We start from the raw sequence: 20,004 nt of genomic DNA, 5'->3' as shown, positions 1-20,004 counted from the left end.
AGGCAATATGGCCGACCCTTCCGATTCCTCCCACTATGAAGGTGGGGATGAGGAGAGTGGGGTGAGGCCCAAAAATAAAGATAAGGGCAAAAGGAAAGGGAAAAAGAAGAGGTCAGAGCCCTCTGAAGCTCCTGGTACTATGGGCCAGGTCCAAAACAGAAGCCTGACTGCCCCCCCTCTTATTGACCTGTCAAACCAGTACCTCATCCTCGATAACTGTTACGCCGAGCGATCCGGGTCCCTGCTCCTCCGCGGATCGCTCGCGGTGTTCACCTCCATGCAGCGCCCCGGTCAGACCCGCTGACCGGAAGCGCTGCATTAGTGTCACCGGCGGGGATGCGACCCGCGTAGTGGGACACGCCCGCCCACGGCTCGCATCCCAATCTCCTCACCTGCCCCGTCCTCCGTCTGCTCAGTCCCGGCGCACGCGGCCCCGCTCCCTAGGGTGCGCGCGCGCCGGCTCTCTGAGATTTAAAGGGCCAGTGCGCCATTGATTGGCGCCTGGCCCAATCAGTACCTGCACCTGTGTCCTCCTTATAAAAACCCACTTCCCCTTCCTGGTATTGCCGGATCTTGTTGCCTAATGCCAGTGAAAGCGTTTTGTGTATGTTCCAAGCCAGTGTTCCAGACCTTCTGCTGTTGCCCCTGACTACGATCCTTGCTGCCTGCCCTGACCTTCTGCTACGTCCGACCTTGCTCTTGCCTTGTCCCTTGTACCGTGCCTGTCTCAGCCGTCAGCTGGGGTTGAGTCGCTATCGGGTGGAACGACCTGGGGGTTACCTGCCACTGCAAGTCCATCCCGCTTTGCGGCAGGCTCTGGTGAAAACCAGTAACCCCTTAGACTCCGTTCCCCTGGTACGGCCCACGCCATCACCCCACTGACACAGAGGATCCACCACCATTGTCCTCGCTGCATACCTATCCGGATCCTGACAGTAGATCCGGCCATGGATCCCGCTGAGGTCCCGCTGCCTGTTGTCGCTGACCTTACCACGGTGGTCGCCCAGCAATCCCAACAGATCGCACAACAAGGACAGCAGCTGACCCAACTGACCGTCATGCTTCAACAGCTTCTGCCACAGCTTCAGCAATCATCTCCTCCGCCAGCTCCTGCACTTCCTCCGCAGCGAGTGGCCGCTCCCAGCCTCCGCCTCTCTCTACCGGACAAGCTTGATGGGGACTCTAAACAGTGCCGTGGTTTCCTATCCCAGTGTTCCCTACACTTAGAGTTGATGTCGGACCAATTCCCCACTGAACGGTCTAAGGTGGCTTTCGTGGTTAGTCTCCTGTCTGTGAAGGCCTTGTCATGGGCCACACCGCTCTGGGACCGCAATGATCCTGCTACTGCTACTATCCAGTCCTTCTTCGCTGAAGTTTGTAGTGTCTTTGAGGAGCCAGCCCGGGCCTCCTCTGCCGAGACTGCTTTGCTGAACCTAGTCCAAGGGAGTTCTTCCGTAGGCGAATATGCCATCCAGTTTCGTACCCTCGCCTCAGAATTATCCTGGAACAATGAGGCCCTCTGCGCGACCTTCAAGAAAGGCCTATCCAGTAACATCAAGAATGTACTGGCCACACGAGAAATTCCTGCTAACCTGTCTGAACTTATCCATTTGTCCACCCGCATTGACATGCGTTTCTCTGAAAGACGCCAGGAGCTCCGACAGGAAAAGGATCTTGTTCGCACCAGGCGATTTCTCTCCCCGGCTCCTCTCTTCCAAAGTCCACTGCAATCTGTTCCTGTGCCTTCTGCCGTGGAGGCTATGCAAGTGAATCGGTCCCGCCTGACCGTACAAGAGAGGACTCGCCGCCGTAACGAGAATCTATGCCTGTACTGTGCTAGTACCGAACACTTCCTAAAAGACTGTCCTATCCGCCCTCCGCATCAGGAGAGATGCACTCCGTTACCTCACAAAGGTGAGACGACTCTAGGTGTGAATTCTGCTTCTCCACGTCTCACTGTGCTTGTGCGGATTTCTCCTTCTGTTAACTCCTCCTTCTCTGCTGTGGCCTTCTTGGACTCCAGTTCTGCAGGAAATTTTATTTTGGCCTCTTTTGTTAATAGGTTCAGCATCCCAGTGACCAGTCTCGTCAAGCCGCTCTACATTTCCTCTGTCAACGGAGAAAAATTGGACTGCACTGTGCATCACCGCACTGAACCCCTGCTTATGAGCATTGGACTGCATCACCAAAAAATTTAATTTCTTGTCCTGCCCAACTGCACCTCTGAAATCCTCCTCGGTCTGCCATGGCTCCAACGTCATTCTCCTACCCTTGACTGGAACACCGGGGAGATCAAAAGTTGTGGTCCATCTTGCCTCAAACGGTGCCTCACGTCTGCTCCTACTTGTCAATCCCCTGTGGCCTCACCTTTGCCGGGTCTTCCCAAGGCCTACCAGGACCTTGCTGATGTCTTCTGCAAAAAAAAAGCAGAGATCTTACCACCTCATAGGCCTTACGACTGCCCCATTGACCTCCTTCCTGGGACCACTCCACCCCGGGGCAGGATCTACCCTCTGTCTGCCCCAGAGACTCAAGCCATGTCCAACTATATCCAGGAGAACCTAAAAAGAGGTTTCATTCGGAAGTCCTCATCCCCTGCTGGAGCGGGGTTCTTCTTTGTCTCTAAAAAAGACGGTTCCTTACGGCCATGCATTGACTACCGCGGCTCGCATCCCAATCTCCTCACCTGCCCCGTCCTCCGTCTGCTTTTGTGTATGTTCCAAGCCAGTGTTCCAGACCTTCTGCTGTTGCCCCTGACTACGATCCTTGCTGCCTGCCCTGACCTTCTGCTACGTCCGACCTTGCTCTTGCCTTGTCCCTTGTAACATCTCCTCCCCCTCCTTGGAGGGGGAAGGTGAGGGTGGGGTGCCTAAGGAGAAAGAGCCTCTGGGGGAACTGGGCCCTGTCCTGTTGAGGCACCTTCCTCAGAGAGCAGGGCTAAACCGGGGCCAGACAGAGATGGGGATAAAATGGATCAATCAGAGTAAAAAAAAAAAGATCTAAAAGTGGTCCTGCCCTCTCTTCCTCTTCGGGGGGATGAGGGGGCTAAAAAGAAAGGGAAACAGAGGTAAAAGGATGTGGCCGTCTAATTTAATCACCCTGTATGGCGGCAATCACCCCATTGACGCTGGCATCTATTAATTGTACCAGCATAAAGTCTGATACAGTTAGATTTGCAGCCTTTGATTTTCTCGGCCGTGTTGAAGCCGACAATTTCTTTTTACAGGAGACCAGGTTGTCAGATCTAGCCTCTCTGGTAAAAGCCAGGAGAGAGTGGAGGCGCGGTCCCTTCCACTGGTCTCTTGCGGCTGATCCGTATAGTGGGGTAGTGGTCCTTTTTACCGCTCCTGTTGAATGCAGACGGGTTTTTGAATTAGAAATGGGGAGGTGCCTTCATTAATGTCACGAGGTCCCAAGATAGGAGAGGCTCCAATGGTCCACTGGCTTGCGATAGTGTGGCACTGATTAGCATAGCTAGAGAAGCTCGCTTAGAGGACGCCCACATCTGGAGCCCCTTGGGCCACGTGGGTTTCACCTATCATCGAGGAAGCTGCAGGTCTAGGATAGACAGGTTTTATTTAAGGGAGGAAGCCGTCTCTTCCGCAGTGTCCGTGGTTGAGGTGGAATTCTCTGATCACTGTATAATTTTATTTTCCCTGAATGTTTCAGAGACCCCCTGGATGGGAAAAGGTTATTGGAAGCTGAATTCGTCCCTCCTGGAGGAAGCGGAGGTAAGACAGTCCTTTGAGGATTTTCTTAAGAGTCAGGTACCTTTACTGGATCTTTGTAGTAATAAGCTGGAGTGGTGGGAGATATTCAAGAAGCGGGTTGCGGGGTTCTTCCGCCAGCTCTCGAGCCTCAGGTCCCTGAACAGGTATCACCTGTATCAGGGTCTGAGGAGGAAACTCGAGCTTCTCGTCTCGACTGGAGGTAGCCGGGAGGATATCTCCAGAGTGAAATCCTTGCTGATGAGGTGTCAGTACGATAGACACGCATCTTAGGTTTTTGAGAGGGATTTCGGGAAGTACCGCTCTCCCGACCCTTACAGAAACTGTAAGATGTCAGTGAGTAGTAAAATCATTTCAGGACTGAATTGGTCCAGATCAGGTATCTTGGAGGTCGTCAGATCCTTCTACTCGCACCTCTTGGGAAGGAAGGATCTAGATCGGGATGTGATTTCATGGCTGAAACCATTCCTGAGCCAGGGGTAGACCTCTCTCTTGATGGTTTGGCAGAAGAAATCAGGGAAGAGGAAGTGAGACTGGCGATCGAGGAGCTCGCCCCTAAGAAGTCGCCAGGTCCGGATGGCTTAACATCTGAGTGTTACAGGACCTTTAAGGAATCTTTAGCTCCCCTCTGGACTGAGGTATTCAATGAGTATCTCTCCTCGGGCACTCTGCTGAAGTCAATGAGGAGGTCATCCCTGATTCTTCACTCAAAGGGTAAAGATCCGAGCCGTATTGAGAATTGGAGGCCCATAGCTCTTCTCAATACGGACAGGAAGCTTCTGGCTAAGATACTGTTTAATCTGCTGGTGAAGTTTGCACCCCAGCTCCTTTCGGGGGCTCAGCATTGCTCGGTTCCAGGCCAAAGCACCTTAAGTGCTGTCCTTAGTGTCAGGGAAGCAGTGGAGCAGAGTAGTGCAGGTCTCTGGAAGGGGTACTTGCTGTCCCTGGATCAGGCCAAAAGCGTTTAAACGGGTGAACCACGAGTACCTCCAGCCCGTCCTCTTGAGATATGGCTCACCGTGTTCTTTTGTTAGTTGGCTTAAGATCTTGTATGCAGAGGCAGAGAGTTTCCCTCTGGTGAATGGGTGGTCTGGCCGCTCTTTTGAGGTGGGGTCCGGAGTCCGTCAGGGTTGTCCTTTGAGGCCGCTTTTATACTTATTTGCAATCGATCCCTTCATCCGGAGGGTAGATTGTGGGCTGTTGGCGGGAGTTGGGATGAGTCTGGCAGAGCTGGATGTTGCCCATAGTGGTGGCGTATGCTGATGATGTCACTATTTTCGTGTCCTCGAGAGAGGAGGTCGATGTGATGATGTCGGAAGTGGACCGCTACTCGGAGGCATCCGAGTCTAAGATTAACCGGGATAAGTGTGAAAGCCTCTTGCTGGGAGGGGGAGATCCCATGTTTGATCTCCTGGACACCCTCCCAGGGCTCCAAGACTCAGCAAAAATTCTGGGCATCACATTCGGCCAGGATGATTATCCCACCAAAAACTGGGATGGTAAGCTCCAGGATGCCCCTCAGAAGGTGGACCAGTGGAGGGGTTGGTCTATGACCCTCAGGGAAAGGGTACACCTGATCAAATCGTACCTTCTCCCCTTGTTTATCTATCTGGGCAGCGTATGTATCTTGCCAGAGGCTTACTACACTAGGATCTACAGCCTGTTTTTCCAACTGTTATAGGGGAACAGGATGAACCTAGTCAAGAGGGAGGTTACATACCGCACGAGGAGACTAGGGGGTTTATCTATGGTAAACCCTGTGGTGTTCTTAACGAACACCTTTTTGAAAGCCAACATCTCAAACCTCTGGTCAGAGAGGGCTCCTCCGTGGGTACTCTCCTGCAGGGAATGGTTTCGGCATTTCTTCCAGGAATGGGAGAGAGGAGGGCGAGTGAAGGACCTCTGTACGCCCTGTGGGCATCTTCAGGCTTATGCTACCCCGACTCTGAAGGTCTGGGAGTGTGGGAGATCAGGACCCAGTCAAGGCAGTTCCTTGACAAGCAGGTTCTGTTGATCCACTTCCAGAAGCCTCTGGCGCTCAGGGACTGCCCAGGTCGGGATCTGAGGGTGGGGTTGTACCTTTTAAACATGAACAGGATCCCCCAGAAGTTTTGGGACTTGGCCTGGCGCTGCTTTCAGGGGAAGCTATATGTAAAGGATAACTTGAAGCACAGGAACTCTGATGATGGGGGATGTCCCCCAGAAGTGTGCGGGACACACTGGAAAGCATGGACCACTTCCTGCTTCATTGTCCTTTTATTATAGGGGTCTACAACTGGGTGGGGGCTTCCATTGGCTGGAGTCAACTTGCCGGCCTTACCTATCCGGAGTGGGCTTATGGGGCATTCAGGAACTTGGGTGGCCGAGACCAGGGCACATTATTTGTAGTCAGTTTAGTGGTTAGGTACCACACGTGGAACACACAGTGTCTAGCATATACACAGCGGAAAGTCCTCTCCAAGGTGGAGGTCTGTAGGAACATCACTTGGGAAGATCAGGTCTTTGGAGTATGGCAGTCTTGGTACCAGTAGGACTTCTCTCCTGTGGAGTGGTTTTTCATTTGATGTGCCCTAGGTACTTGACCTCTTGGGTAGAGTACCCCTGTTTCTGAGTTAGGGATAGTGATGTAGGGACAGAGAGAAGGTGAGTGCAGGGTCAGTTTGTTGAAGGGTGAGTCGTAGGGAAAGTTAGTGGAGAGAGTTTAAAAAGTAACATCAGGATTGCCATCCTTCTTCCTGGTGGTGGGCTATGCATGTACACCCTAGTCTTTTTGTTTTCAGAATATGTATTGCATAAAGGGCTTACAGGCGACCGATCTTGGGCCTAAGGTGGGTTGTACTGTTTTTTATTTGTATATGATGTTATGTTATGAAGTTGTATTTGTATAGTTGGTTTGGGTATAGATTAGGTTGGGTGGCGGAATTGGTGGGTTGGTGGATGTTTGGAGGGGCTGGCATGGGTCAGTTATGGACTGGACTGGATATCCATGGACTATGGACTCTGACCCATGTCAAGGTGGATGGTTGTGCGGGTGATGGATTAGTCTAGTGTAGGATGTCATGTGTTTTGTAGGTGTATAGTTTGGTTTGTTGGTGTATATAGTTTATGTATGTATTTGCATTTAGGTTATGTATTTGTGTTTTTTTATTGTATATATTATTATATATTGGATTGGTTATTTTATTTTATGAGGGATGGCGGTAGGCAGTCGGATCAGATTTAGTCAGCATTTATTTATTTATTTTATTATAATTTTTTTTGGTTATACTGTGGTAGTGTGGGGGGAAAAAATGTCTATATATATATATATATATATATATATATGTCCAAAAAGAAACAGTGACACTCCCGTAGTTAGTGAAAAGTGATGTCTTTTATTTCACTCCAACGCTCATCACCGCTGCCCTGGATGTCTCCTTCCATCGCTGTCGCCGCGTCCCCGGGGTGTCCCCGACGCTCCCGCAAGGCCTCTGCTTCCCCTGCATCTTTGCTTTCCGTCGCCTCCATCATTACGCTACGCACGTCGCTCCTATTGGATGACGGGACGGCGTGATGACGAAGATGGAGAGCGCCGACAATGCAGAGGATCCCGAAGATGACGCTCTGGAGCCCCGAGGACAGGTAAGTGATCGTCAGCGAACCACACGGGGCACCATAAACGGCTATCCGGTGGTGGCTGAAGCAGTCTGCGCTGCCGGATAGCCGTTTATGCGATGGCCCCAACATACAAAAGCATTGTATGGTGATGCTGCCTCTGAGAGTGATCGTATGCTGAAATTATCGTATGTCGGGGCCATCGTAGGTCGGGGGGTCACTGTATATATATGGTATGTTGGGGCCATCGTAGGTCGGGGGTCACTGTATATATATGGTATGTCGGGGCCATCGTAGGTCAGGGGGTCACTGTATATATATGGTATGTAGGGGCCATCGTAGGTCAGGGGGTCACTGTATATATATGGTATGTCGGGGCCATCGTAGGTCGGGGAGTCACTGTATATATATATGGTATGTCGGGGCCATCGTAGGTCAGGGGGTCACTGTATATATATGGTATGTCGGGGCCATCGTAGGTCGGGGGGTCACTGTATATATATGGTATGTTGGGGCCATCGTAAGTCGGGGGTCACTGTATATATATGGTATGTCGGGGCCATCGTAGGTCAGGGGGTCACTGTATATATATGGTATGTAGGGGCCATCGTAGGTCAGGGGGTCACTGTATATATATGGTATGTCGGGGCCATCGTAGGTCGGGGAGTCACTGTATATATATATGGTATGTCAGGGCCATCGTAGGTCAGGGGTTCACTGTATATATATGGTATGTAGGGGCCATCGTAGGTCGGGGGGTCACTGTATATATATATGGTATGTCGGGGCCATCGTAGGTCGGGTGGTCACTGTATATATATATGGTATGTAGGGGCCATCGTAGGTCGGGGGTCCTTGTATATATATGGTATGTCGGGGCCATTGTAGATCGGGGGTCACTGTATAAATATGGTATGTCGGGGCCATCGTAGGTCGGGGGGTCACTGTATATATATGGTATGTAGGGGCCATCGTAGGTCGGGGGGTCACTGTATATATATATGGTATGTCGGGGCCATCGTAGGGTCACTGTATATATATATGGTATGTCGGGGCCATCGTAGGTCAGGGGGTCACTGTATATATATGGTATGTAGGGGCCATCGGAGGTCGGGGGGTCACTGTATTTATATGGTATGTCAGGGCCTTCGTATGTCGGGGGGTCACTGTATATATATATGGTATGTCGGGGCCATCGTACGTCGGGGGGTCACTGTATATATATGGTATGTCGGGGCCATCGTAGGTTGGGGGGTCACTGTATATATATGGTATGTAGGGGCCATCGTAGGTCGGGGGGGTCACTGTATATATATATGGTATGTCGGGGCCATCGTAGGTCGGGGGGTCACTGTATATATATGGTATGTCGGGGCCATCGTAGGTTGGGGGGTCACTGTATATATATGGTATGTAGGGGCCATCGTAGGTCGGGGGGGTCACTGTATATATATATGGTATGTCGGGGCCATCGTAGGTCGGGGGGTCACTGTATATATATGGTATGTCGGGGCCATCGTAGGTCGGGGGGTCACTGTATATATATATGGTATGTTAGGGCCATCGTAGGTCGGGGGTCACTGTATATATATGGTATGTCGGGGCCATCGGAGGTCGGGGGGGTCACTGTATATATATGGTATGTCGGGGCCATCGTAGGTCGGGGGGTCACTGTATATATATGGTATGTCGGGGCCATCGTAGGTCGGGGGGTCACTGTATATATATGGTATGTCGGGGCCATCGTAGATCGGGGGGTCACTGTATATATATGGTATGTCGGGGCCATCGTAGGTCGGGGAGGGTCACTGTATATATATGGTATGTCAGGGCCATCGTAGGTCAGGGGTCACTGTATATATAAGGTATGTCTGGGCCATCGTAGGTTGGGGGGTCACTGTATATATATGGTATGTCGGGGCCATCGTAGGTCGGGGGGGTCACTGTATATATATATGGTATGTCGGGGCCATCGTAGGTCGGGGGGTCACTGTATATATATGTGGTATGTCGGGCCATCGTAGGTCGGGGGGGTCACTGTATATATATGGTATGTCGGGGCCATCGTAGGTCGGGGGGGTCACTGTATATATATATGGTATGTCGGGGCCATCGTAGGTCGGGGGGGGGTCACTGTATATATATATATGGTATGTCGGGGTCTTTGGAGGTCGGGGGGGTCACTGTATATATATGGTATGTCGGGGCCATCGTAGGTCGGGGGGTCACTGTATTTACATTGGACCTCTCACCAAGGTTTACAATAGGAGGCACCCCTACACCCAGACTTTAGGGGTGCTGCTTTTTCTTTTTCATATATATATAGTTGTGAATGTAATGTGCGGTTGAGTTTTTACCAAGTCTGGTTGTTTTTAGTTAAAGCTATTTTTATGTTTATGTAAAGGATGTGTGGGGGTGTGTGATAGTATTTTGATAATATATATGTATATAGGTATATTGTTAGTTTAGGTAAGTTGGTCTGGCCGGTTAGGCAGGTTTTGTTGTGTTTAAAAACGGGAAAAGTTTAGTTTGGAGTACCCCTTTAAAGAAACCATCAGTGTTGAGGACTATGGATGAGCAATGGTCAGCAGGGAAATTTAGTGCAGCAGGTAAAAGACTCATCAGGGGAAATTCATCAAAACCCGTCCAGAGGAAACATTCCTGAGTTGCTCATAGCAACCAATCAGATCGCTGCTTTCATTCTTAACAAGACCTCTGCAAAAGGAAAGCAGCGATCTGATTGGTTGTTATGGGCAACTCAGGAACGTTTCCTCTGGACAGGTTTTGATAAATCTCCCCCGAATCACTCCCCTTCTAAATTGGAATACCAACGAAAATGGTGGCCATCAGAGAAAGGGTTAGAGAATTCTGAGGACAGATTGTACCAGAAAGTATTTTGGGAGAATGACTCTTGGATTCTGATCAGCGGAGTATATAAATGATGGCAGAGCTGCCACTAAAGAACACATATGACCTCTGACCCCCAGGGGGCGCACACAATGTCTCTTATCTGCTTTGTTGGAACAATACCCCTGACAATACGTTTATTCGGGGGCACGGATGTCCCTGAGATCAGCCTTAGTCGTGGACATATAGAAAAGCCTACCCCCCCCCCCCCGTGGTATGAAGGACACTGACCCTTTAGTAAAGCCTGCAGGATAGCCACGTCCATTCCCTGATCCCCCACTTTCTCTTCTCTGAGGATGGTGAGCAGAGATCCCATCCGCACGATGTCTTGGATCTGTAGGAAATAAATAAGACAAAGCTATGTTAGATAATAGGTACCACGAGCTGCAGACTGTGTTAGATAATAGGTACCACGAGCTGCAGACTGTGTTAGATAATAGGTACCACGAGCTGCAGACTGTGTTCGATAATAGGTACCACGAGCTGCAGATTGTGTTAGATGATAGAAACCACGAGCTGCAGACTGTTAGATGATAGGTACCACGAGCTGCAGACTGTGTTAGATGATAGGTACCACGAGCTGCAGACTGTGTTAGATGATAGGTACCACGAGCTGCAGACTGTGTTAGATAATAGGTACCACGAGCTGCAGATTGTGTTAGATGATAGGTACCACGAGCTGCAGACTGTGTTAGATGATAGGTACCACGAGCTGCAGATTGTATTAGATGATAGGTACCACAAGCTGCAGACTGTGTTAGATGATAGGTACCACAATCTGCAGACTGTGTTCGATAATAGGTACCACGAGCTGCAGACTGTGTTAGATAATAGATACCACGAGATACAGACAATGTTAGATGATAGGTACCACGAGCTGCAGACTGTGTTAGATGATAGGTACCACGAGCTGCAGACTGTTAGATGATAGGTACCACGAGCTGCAGACTGTGTTAGATGATAGGTACCACGAGCTGCAGACTGTGTTAGATAATAGGTACCACAATCTGCAGACTGTGTTAGATGATAGGTACCACGAGCTGCAGACTATGTTACATAATAGGTACCACGAGCTGCAGACTGTGTTAGATAATAGGTACCACGAGCTGCAGACTGTGTTAGATAATAGGTACCACGAGCTGCAGACTGTGTTAGATAATAGGTACCACGTGCTGCAGACTGTGCTATATAATAGGTACCACGAGCTGCAGACTGTGTTAGTTAATAGGTACAACGAGCTGCAGACTGTGTTCGATAATAGGTACCACGAGCTGCAGATTGTGTTAGATGATAGGTACCATGAGCTGCAGACTGTTAGATTATAGCTACCACGAGCTGCAGACTGTGTTAGATAATAGATACCACGAGCTGCAGACTGTGTTAGATAATAGGTACCACGAGATACAGACTATGTTAGATGATAGGTACCACGAGCTGCAGACTGTGTTAGATGATAGGTACCACGAGCTGCAGATTGTGTTAGATGATAGGTACCACGAGGTGCAGACTGTTAGATGATAGGTACCACGAGCTGCAGACTGTGTTAGATAATAGGTACCACGAGCTGCAGACTGTGTTAGATAATAGGTACCACGAGCTGCAGACTGTGTTAGATAATAGGTACCACAATCTGCAGACTGTGTTAGATGATAGGTACCACGAGCTGCAGACTGTTAGATGATAGGTACCACAAGCTGCAGACTGTGTTAGATGATAGGTACCACGAGCTGCAGACTGTGTTAGATGATAGGTATCACGAGCTGCAGACTGTGTTAGATAATAGGTACCACGAGCTGCAGACTGTGTTAGATAATAGGTACCACGAGCTGCAGACTGTGTTAGATAATAGGTACCACGAGCTGCAGACTGTGTTAGATAATAGGTACCACGAGCTGCAGACTGTGTTAGATAATAGGTACCACGTGCTGCAGACTGTGTTATATAATAGGTACCACGAGCTGCAGACTGTGTTAGTTAATAGGTACCACAAGCTGCAAACTGTGTTAGATAATAGGTACCACGAGCTGCAGATTGTGTTAGATGATAGGTACCACGAGCTGCTGACTGTTCGATGATAGGTACCACGAGCTGCAGACTGTGTTAGATGACAGGTACCACGAGCTGCAGACTGTGTTAGATAATAGATACCACGAGCTGCAGACTGTGTTAGATAATAGGTACCACAAGCTGCAAACTGTGTTAGATAATAGGTACCACGAGCTGCAGATTGTGTTAGATGATAGGTACCACGAGCTGCTGACTGTTCGATGATAGGTACCACGAGCTGCAGACTGTGTTAGATTGCAGGTACCACGAGCTGCAGACTGTGTTAGATAATAGATACCACGAGCTGCAGACTGTGTTAGATAATAGATACCACGAGCTGCAGACTGTGTTAGATAATAGGTACCACGTGCTGCAGACTGTGTTAGATAATAGGTACCACGAGCTGCAGACTGTGTTAGATGATAGGTACCACGAGCTGCAGACTGTGTTCGATGATAGGTACCAGGAGCTGCAGACTGTGTTAGATAATAGGTACCACGAGCTGCAGACTGTGTTAGATGATAGGTACCACGAGCTGCAGACTGTTAGATGACAGGTACCACGAGCTGTAGACTGTGTTAGATGATTGGTACCACGAGCTACAGACTGTTAGATGATAGGTACCACGAGCTGCAGACTGTGTTAGATAATATGTACCACGTGCTGCAGACTATGTTAGATAATAGGTACCACGAGCTGCAGACTGTGTTAGATAATAGGTAACACGAGCTGCAGACTGTGTTAGATGATAGGTACCACGAGCTGCAGACTGTGTTAAATAATAGGTACCACGAGATGCAGACTATGTTAGATAATAGGTACCACGAGCTGCAGACTATGTTAGATAATAGGTACCACGAGCTGCAGACTATGTTAGATAATAGGTATCACGAGATGCAGACTATGTTACATAATAGGTACCACGAGATGCAGACTATGTTACATAATAGGTACCACAAGCTGCAGACTGTGTTAGGTAATAGGTATCACGAGCTGCAGACTGTGTTATGTAATAGGTACCACAAGCTGCAGACTGTGTTAGATAATAGGTACCATGAGCTGCAGACTGTGTAAGTTAATAGGTACCACGAGCTGCAGACTGTGTTAGATAGTAGGTACCAAGAGCTGCAGATTGTGTTAGATGATAGGTACCACGAGCTGTAGACTGTTAGATGATAGGTACCACGAGCTGCAGACTGTTAGATGATAGGTACCAGGAGCTACAGACTGTGTTATATAATAGGTACCACGAACTGCAGACTGTGTTAGATGATAGGTACCACGAACTGCAGACTGTGTTAGATGATAGGTACCACGAGCTGCAGACTGTGTTAGATGATAGGTACCACGAGCTGCAGACTGTGTTATATAATAGGTACCACAAGCTGCAGACTGTGTTATATAATAGGTACCACGAACTGCAGACTGTGTTAGATGATAGGTACCACGAACTGCAGACTGTGTTAGATGATAGGTACCACGAGCTGCAGACTGTGTTAGATGATAGGTACCACGAGCTGCAGACTGTGTTATATAATAGGTACCACAAGCTGCAGACTGTGTTAGATAATAGGTACCACGAGCTGCAGACTGTTAAATGATAGGTACCACATGCTGCAGACTGTGTTGGATAAGAGGTACCACGAGCTGCAGACTGTGTTATATGATAGGTACCACGAGCTGCAGACTGTGTTATATAATAGGTACCACGAGCTGCAGACTGTGTTAGATGATAGGTACCACGAGCTGTAGACTGTGTTAGATAGGTACCACGAGTTGCAGATTGTGTTAGATGATAGGTACCACGAGCTGCAGACTGTTAGATGATATGTACCACGAGCTGCAGACTGTATAAGATAATAGATACCACGAGCTGTAGACTGTTAGATAATAGGTACAACGAGCTGCAGACTGTGTTAGATAATAGGTACCACGAGCTGCAGACTGTGTTAGATAATAGGTACCACGAGCTGCAGACTGTTAGATAATAGGTACAACGAGCTGCAGACTGTGTAAGATGACAGGTACCACGAGCTGTAGACTTTGTTACATGATAGGTACCACGAGCTGCAGACTTTGTTAGAATACAGGTACCACGAGCTGTAGACTGTTAGATAATAGGTACCACGAGCTGCTGACTGTGTTAGATGATAGGTACCACGAGCTACAGACTGTGTTAGATAATAGGTACCACGAGTGGCAGCCTGTGTTAGATAATAGGTACCACGAGCTGCAGACTGTGTTAAATAATAGGTACCACGAGCTGCAGACTATGTTACATAATAGGTACCACGAGCTGCAGACTGTGTTAGATAATAGGTACCACGAGCTGCAGACTGTGTTAGATAATAGGTACCACAAGTTTCAGACTATGTTAGATAATAGGTACCACGAGCTGCAGACTGTGTTAGATAATAGGTAACACGAGCTGCACACTGTGTTATGTAATAGGTACCATGAGCTGCAGACTGTGTTATATAATAGGTACCACGAGCTGCAGACTGTGTTAGATGATAGGTACCACGAGCAGCTGACAGTGTTAGATGATAGGTACCACGAACTTTAGACTGTGTTAGATAATAGGTCCCACGAGCTGCAGACTGTGTTAGATGATAGGTACCACGAGCTGCAGACTGTGTTCGATGATAGGTACCAGGAGCTGCAGACTGTGTTAGATAATAGGTACCACGAGCTGCAGACTCTGTTAGATAATAGGTACCACAAGATGCAGACTATGTTACATAATAGGTACCACGAGATGCAGACTATGTTAGATAATAGGTACCACGAGCTGCAGACTATGTTAGATAATAGGTATCACGAGATGCAGACTATGTTACATAATAGGTACCACGAGATGCAGACTATGTTACAAAATAGGTACCACGAGCTGCAGACTGTGTTAGATAATAGGTATCACGAGATGCAGACTATGTTACATAATAGGTACCACGAGATGCAGACTATGTTACATAATAGGTACCACGAGCTGCAGACTATGTTAGATAATAGGTATCACGAGATGCAGACTATGTTACATAATAGGTACCACGAGATGCAGACTATGTTACATAATAGGTACCACGAGCTGCAGACTGTGTTAGGTAATAGGTATCACGAGCTGCAGACTGTGTTATGTAATAGGTACCACAAGCTGCAGACTGTGTTAGATGATAGGTACCACGAGCTGCAGACTATGTTAGATAATAGGTACCACGAGCTGCAGACTGTGTTAGATAATAGGTACCACGAGCTGCAGACTGTGTTAGATGATAGGTATCACGAACTGCAGACTCTGTTAGATGATAGGTACCACGAGCTGCAGACTGTGTTAGATAATAGGTACCACGAGCTGCAGACTGTGTTATATAATAGGTACCACGAGCTGTAGACTGTGTTAGATGACAGGTACCACGAGCTGCAGACTGTGTTAGTTAATAGGTACCACGAGCTGCAGACTGTGTTCGATAATAGCTACCACGGGCTGCAGACTGTGTTAGATAATAGGTACCACGAGCTGCAGACTGTGTTAGATAATAGGTACCACAAGTTTCAGACTATGTTAGATAATAGGTACCACGAGCTGCAGACTGTGTTAGATAATAGGTAACACGAGCTGCACACTGTGTTATGTAATAGGTACCATGAGCTGCAGACTGTGTTATATAATAGGTACCACGAGCTGCAGACTGTGTTAGATGATAGGTACCACGAGCAGCTGACAGTGTTAGATGATAGGTACCACGAACTTTAGACTGTGTTAGATAATAGGTACCACGAGCTGCAGACTGTGTTAGATGATAGGTACCACGAGCTGCAGACTGTGTTCGATGATAGGTACCAGGAGCTGCAGACTGTGTTAGATAATAGGTACCACGAGCTGCAGACTCTGTTAGATAATAGGTACCACAAGATGCAGACTATGTTACATAATAGGTACCACGAGATGCAGACTATGTTAGATAATAGGTACCACGAGCTGCAGACTATGTTAGATAATAGGTACCACGAGCTGCAGACTATGTTAGATAATAGGTATCACGAGATGCAGACTATGTTACATAATAGGTACCACGAGCTGCAGACTGTGTTAGATAATAGGTATCACGAGATGCAGACTATGTTACATAATAGGTACCACGAGATGCAGACTATGTTACATAATAGGTACCACGAGCTGCAGACTATGTTAGATAATAGGTATCACGAGATGCAGACTATGTTACATAATAGGTATCACGAGATGCAGACTATGTTACATAATAGGTACCACGAGCTGCAGACTGTGTTAGGTAATAGGTATCACGAGCTGCAGACTGTGTTATGTAATAGGTACCACAAGCTGCAGACTGTGTTAGATGATAGGTACCACGAGCTGCAGACTATGTTAGATAATAGGTACCACGAGCTGCAGACTGTGTTAGATAATAGGTACCACGAGCTGCAGACTGTGTTAGATAATAGGTACCACGAGCTGCAGACTGTGTTAGATGATAGGTATCACGAACTGCAGACTCTGTTAGATGATAGGTACCACGAACTGCAGACTCTGTTAGATGATAGGTACCACGAACTGCAGACTCTGTTAGATGATAGGTACCACGAACTGCAGGCTGTCACTTACCTTCTTGGTCCACATGATGATCTGCGTTTCTGTGAAACCGTCGTACGTGTCCTGGAAGAGGTTCCTCAGCTTGTCCTTAATAAGACTGATGGTAATCCTCGAGGGACTAATATTTGCCACTTGTGCAATGATGTCGGCGACGCGCCCGGACCCCTCCACAATGACGCACGGCGTGTTATTACTCATGGAGCTGTAGATCGTCTGAAGAAAGAGGAAAGAATGGATGTGGATGGGACCAAACCAGGGACCATCACTGATCAGGATGGAAAGAGATAAAGATGGAGTAAACATCTAAACTCTATTATTACAGCAGGATCCTCATAGGAACTAAACATGTGACCCCGCCCACGAGGAGCAGCTACAGTCACATATAGAGATGGCGAGGACCATAGACATATGTAGTCCTCAAGGGGACAAGGAGAAGAATGAGCGGTCATCGATGTGACGACACTATGGAAAGCTCTGACACATGATCCTGAAGGACAAGATATGGCACTAGATTTATGGGGACAGAACGTTGTTCAAGGATCCATATTTGATATCGGGATGGAATGGGCATCTGCCCCAGAAGGTTTTTTTTGGCATTCCTCTGAATCGGTGTTTCCCAAGCACAGTCCTTAAAGGGATACTCTGATCACGGAGGTCCCGCTGCTGGAGACCCCCGCGATCTTGGCTGCGGCAACCCAGACATCCGGTGCATGGAGCAAACTTCGCTCCATGCCGGATTACATCATGAGCGGGGCGCAGCCATGACGTCACAAGACTCTGGCGCTGAACCGATCAGACATCCTTTGGATAGGGGATTAGATGTCTTGGGGGCAGAGTACCCCTTTATGTCCCCCCAAAAGGTCATGATTTGAGGATATCCCATATAGAGAACCCTTGGGGTGATGCCTCATGCACTATATCACCTCTGATGTTTTCAGGATTTCCTTAGTCCATGACCTCCTGGGGTGGGGGGGACACGAGGACCGAGCTTGGGAAACACTGCTCTGGACCACCACACTAGGGTCCTATGGTGAACGTGAGGGGCCCTTCACTGCTCTGGACCACCACACTAGGGTCCTATGGTGAACGTGAGGGGCCCTTCACTGCTCTGGACCACCACACTAGGGTCCTATGGTGAACGTGAGGGGCCCTTCACTGCTCTGGACCACCACACTAGGGTCCTATGGTGAACGTGAGGGGTCCTTCACTGCTCTGGACCAACACACTAGGGTCCTATGGTGAACGTGAGGGGTCCTTCACTGCTCTGGACCACCACACTAGGGTCCTATGGTGAATGTGAGGGGTCCTTCACTGCTCTGGACCACCACACTAGGGTCCTATGGTGAACGTGAGGGGTCCTTCACTGCTCTGGACCACCACACTAGGGTCCTATGGTGAATGTGAGGGGTCCTTCACTGCTCTGGACCACCACACTAGGGTCCTATGGTGAACGTGAGGGGCCCTTCACTGCTCTGGACCACCACACTAGGGTCCTATGTTGAATGTGAGGAGCCCTTCACTGCTCTGGACCCCCACACTAGGGTCCTATGGTGAACGTGAGGGGCCCTTCACTGCTCTGGACCACCACACTAGGGTCCTATGGTGAATGTGAGGGGCCCTTCACTGCTCTGGGACACCACACTAGGGTCCTATGGTGAACGTGAGGGGCCCTTCACTGCTCTGGACCACCACACTAGGGTCCTATGGTGAACGTGAGGGGCCCTTCACTGCTCTGGACCACCACACTAGGGTCCTATGGTGAACGTGAGGGGCCCTTCACTGCTCTGGGCCACCACACTAGGGTCCTATGGTGAACGTGAGGGGCCCTTCACTGCTCTGGACCACCACACTAGGGTCCTATGGTGAACGTGAGGGGTCCTTCACTGCTCTGGACCACCACACTAGGGTCCTATGGTGAATGTGAGGGGCCCTTCACTGTTCTGGGCCACCACACTAGGGTCCTATGGTGAACGTGAGGGGCCCTTCACTGCTCTGGACCACCACACTAGGGTCCTATGATGAACGTGAGGGGCCCTTCACTGCTCTGGACCACCACACTAGGGTCCTATGGTGAACGTGAGGGGCCCTTCACTGCTCTGGACCACCACACTAGGGTCCTATGGTGAACGTGAGGGGTCCTTCACTGCTCTGGACCAACACACTAGGGTCCTATGGTGAACGTGAGGGGTCCTTCACTGCTCTGGACCACCACACTAGGGTCCTATGGTGAACGTGAGGGGCCCTTCACTGCTCTGGACCACCACACTAGGGTCCTATGGTGAATGTGAGGAGCCCTTCACTGCTCTGGACCCCCACACTAGGGTCCTATGGTGAACGTGAGGGGCCCTTCACTGCTCTGGACCACCACACTAGGGTCCTATGGTGAATGTGAGGGGCCCTTCACTGCTCTGGGCCACCACACTAGGGTCCTATGGTGAACGTGAGGGGCCCTTCACTGCTCTGGACCACCACACTAGGGTCCTATGGTGAACGTGAGGGGCCCTTCACTGCTCTGGACCACCACACTAGGGTCCTATGGTGAACGTGAGGGGTCCTTCACTGCTCTGGACCAACACACTAGGGTCCTATGGTGAACGTGAGGGGTCCTTCACTGCTCTGGACCACCACACTAGGGTCCTATGGTGAATGTGAGGGGTCCTTCACTGCTCTGGACCAACACACTAGGGTCCTATGGTGAACGTGAGGGGGCCCTTCACTGCTCTGGACCACCACACTAGGGTCCTATGGTGAATGTGAGGGGCCCTTCACTGTTCTGGGCCACCACACTAGGGTCCTATGGTGAATGTGAGGAGCCCTTCACTGCTCTGGACCCCCACACTAGGGTCCTATGGTGAACGTGAGGGGCCCTTCACTGCTCTGGACCACCACACTAGGGTCCTATGGTGAATGTGAGGGGCCCTTCACTGTTCTGGGCCACCACACTAGGGTCCTATGGTGAATGTGAGGAGCCCTTCACTGCTCTTGACCCCCACACTAGGGTCCTATGGTGAACGTGAGGGGCCCTTCACTGCTCTGGACCACCACACTAGGGTCCTATGGTGAACGTGAGGGGCCCTTCACTGCTCTGGACCACCACACTAGGGTCCTATGGTGAAC

At 49.4% G+C, this 20,004-nt stretch overlaps 1 protein-coding gene across 1 annotated transcript in view; it reads right to left on the bottom strand.

Moving 5' to 3' along the window:
- Positions 1-20,004, bottom strand: part of LOC130322638 (transient receptor potential cation channel subfamily M member 2-like) — a 285,004-nt gene that overhangs the window by 177,034 nt on the left and 87,966 nt on the right. Inside the window, exons 8-9 of the mRNA XM_056553109.1 lie at positions 16,900-17,100; positions 10,461-10,563 (exon numbers count right to left, since the gene is read on the bottom strand). Coding sequence (XP_056409084.1) covers positions 10,461-10,563; positions 16,900-17,100 — 304 coding nt within the window. The remainder of the gene's footprint in view (positions 1-10,460; positions 10,564-16,899; positions 17,101-20,004) is intronic.

This window comes from Hyla sarda, unplaced genomic scaffold (assembly GCF_029499605.1).
Source record: "Hyla sarda isolate aHylSar1 unplaced genomic scaffold, aHylSar1.hap1 scaffold_237, whole genome shotgun sequence".
In the NCBI taxonomy this organism is placed as follows: Eukaryota; Metazoa; Chordata; class Amphibia; order Anura; family Hylidae; genus Hyla; species Hyla sarda.
This window is presented reverse-complemented; position numbering and strand designations above follow the sequence as displayed.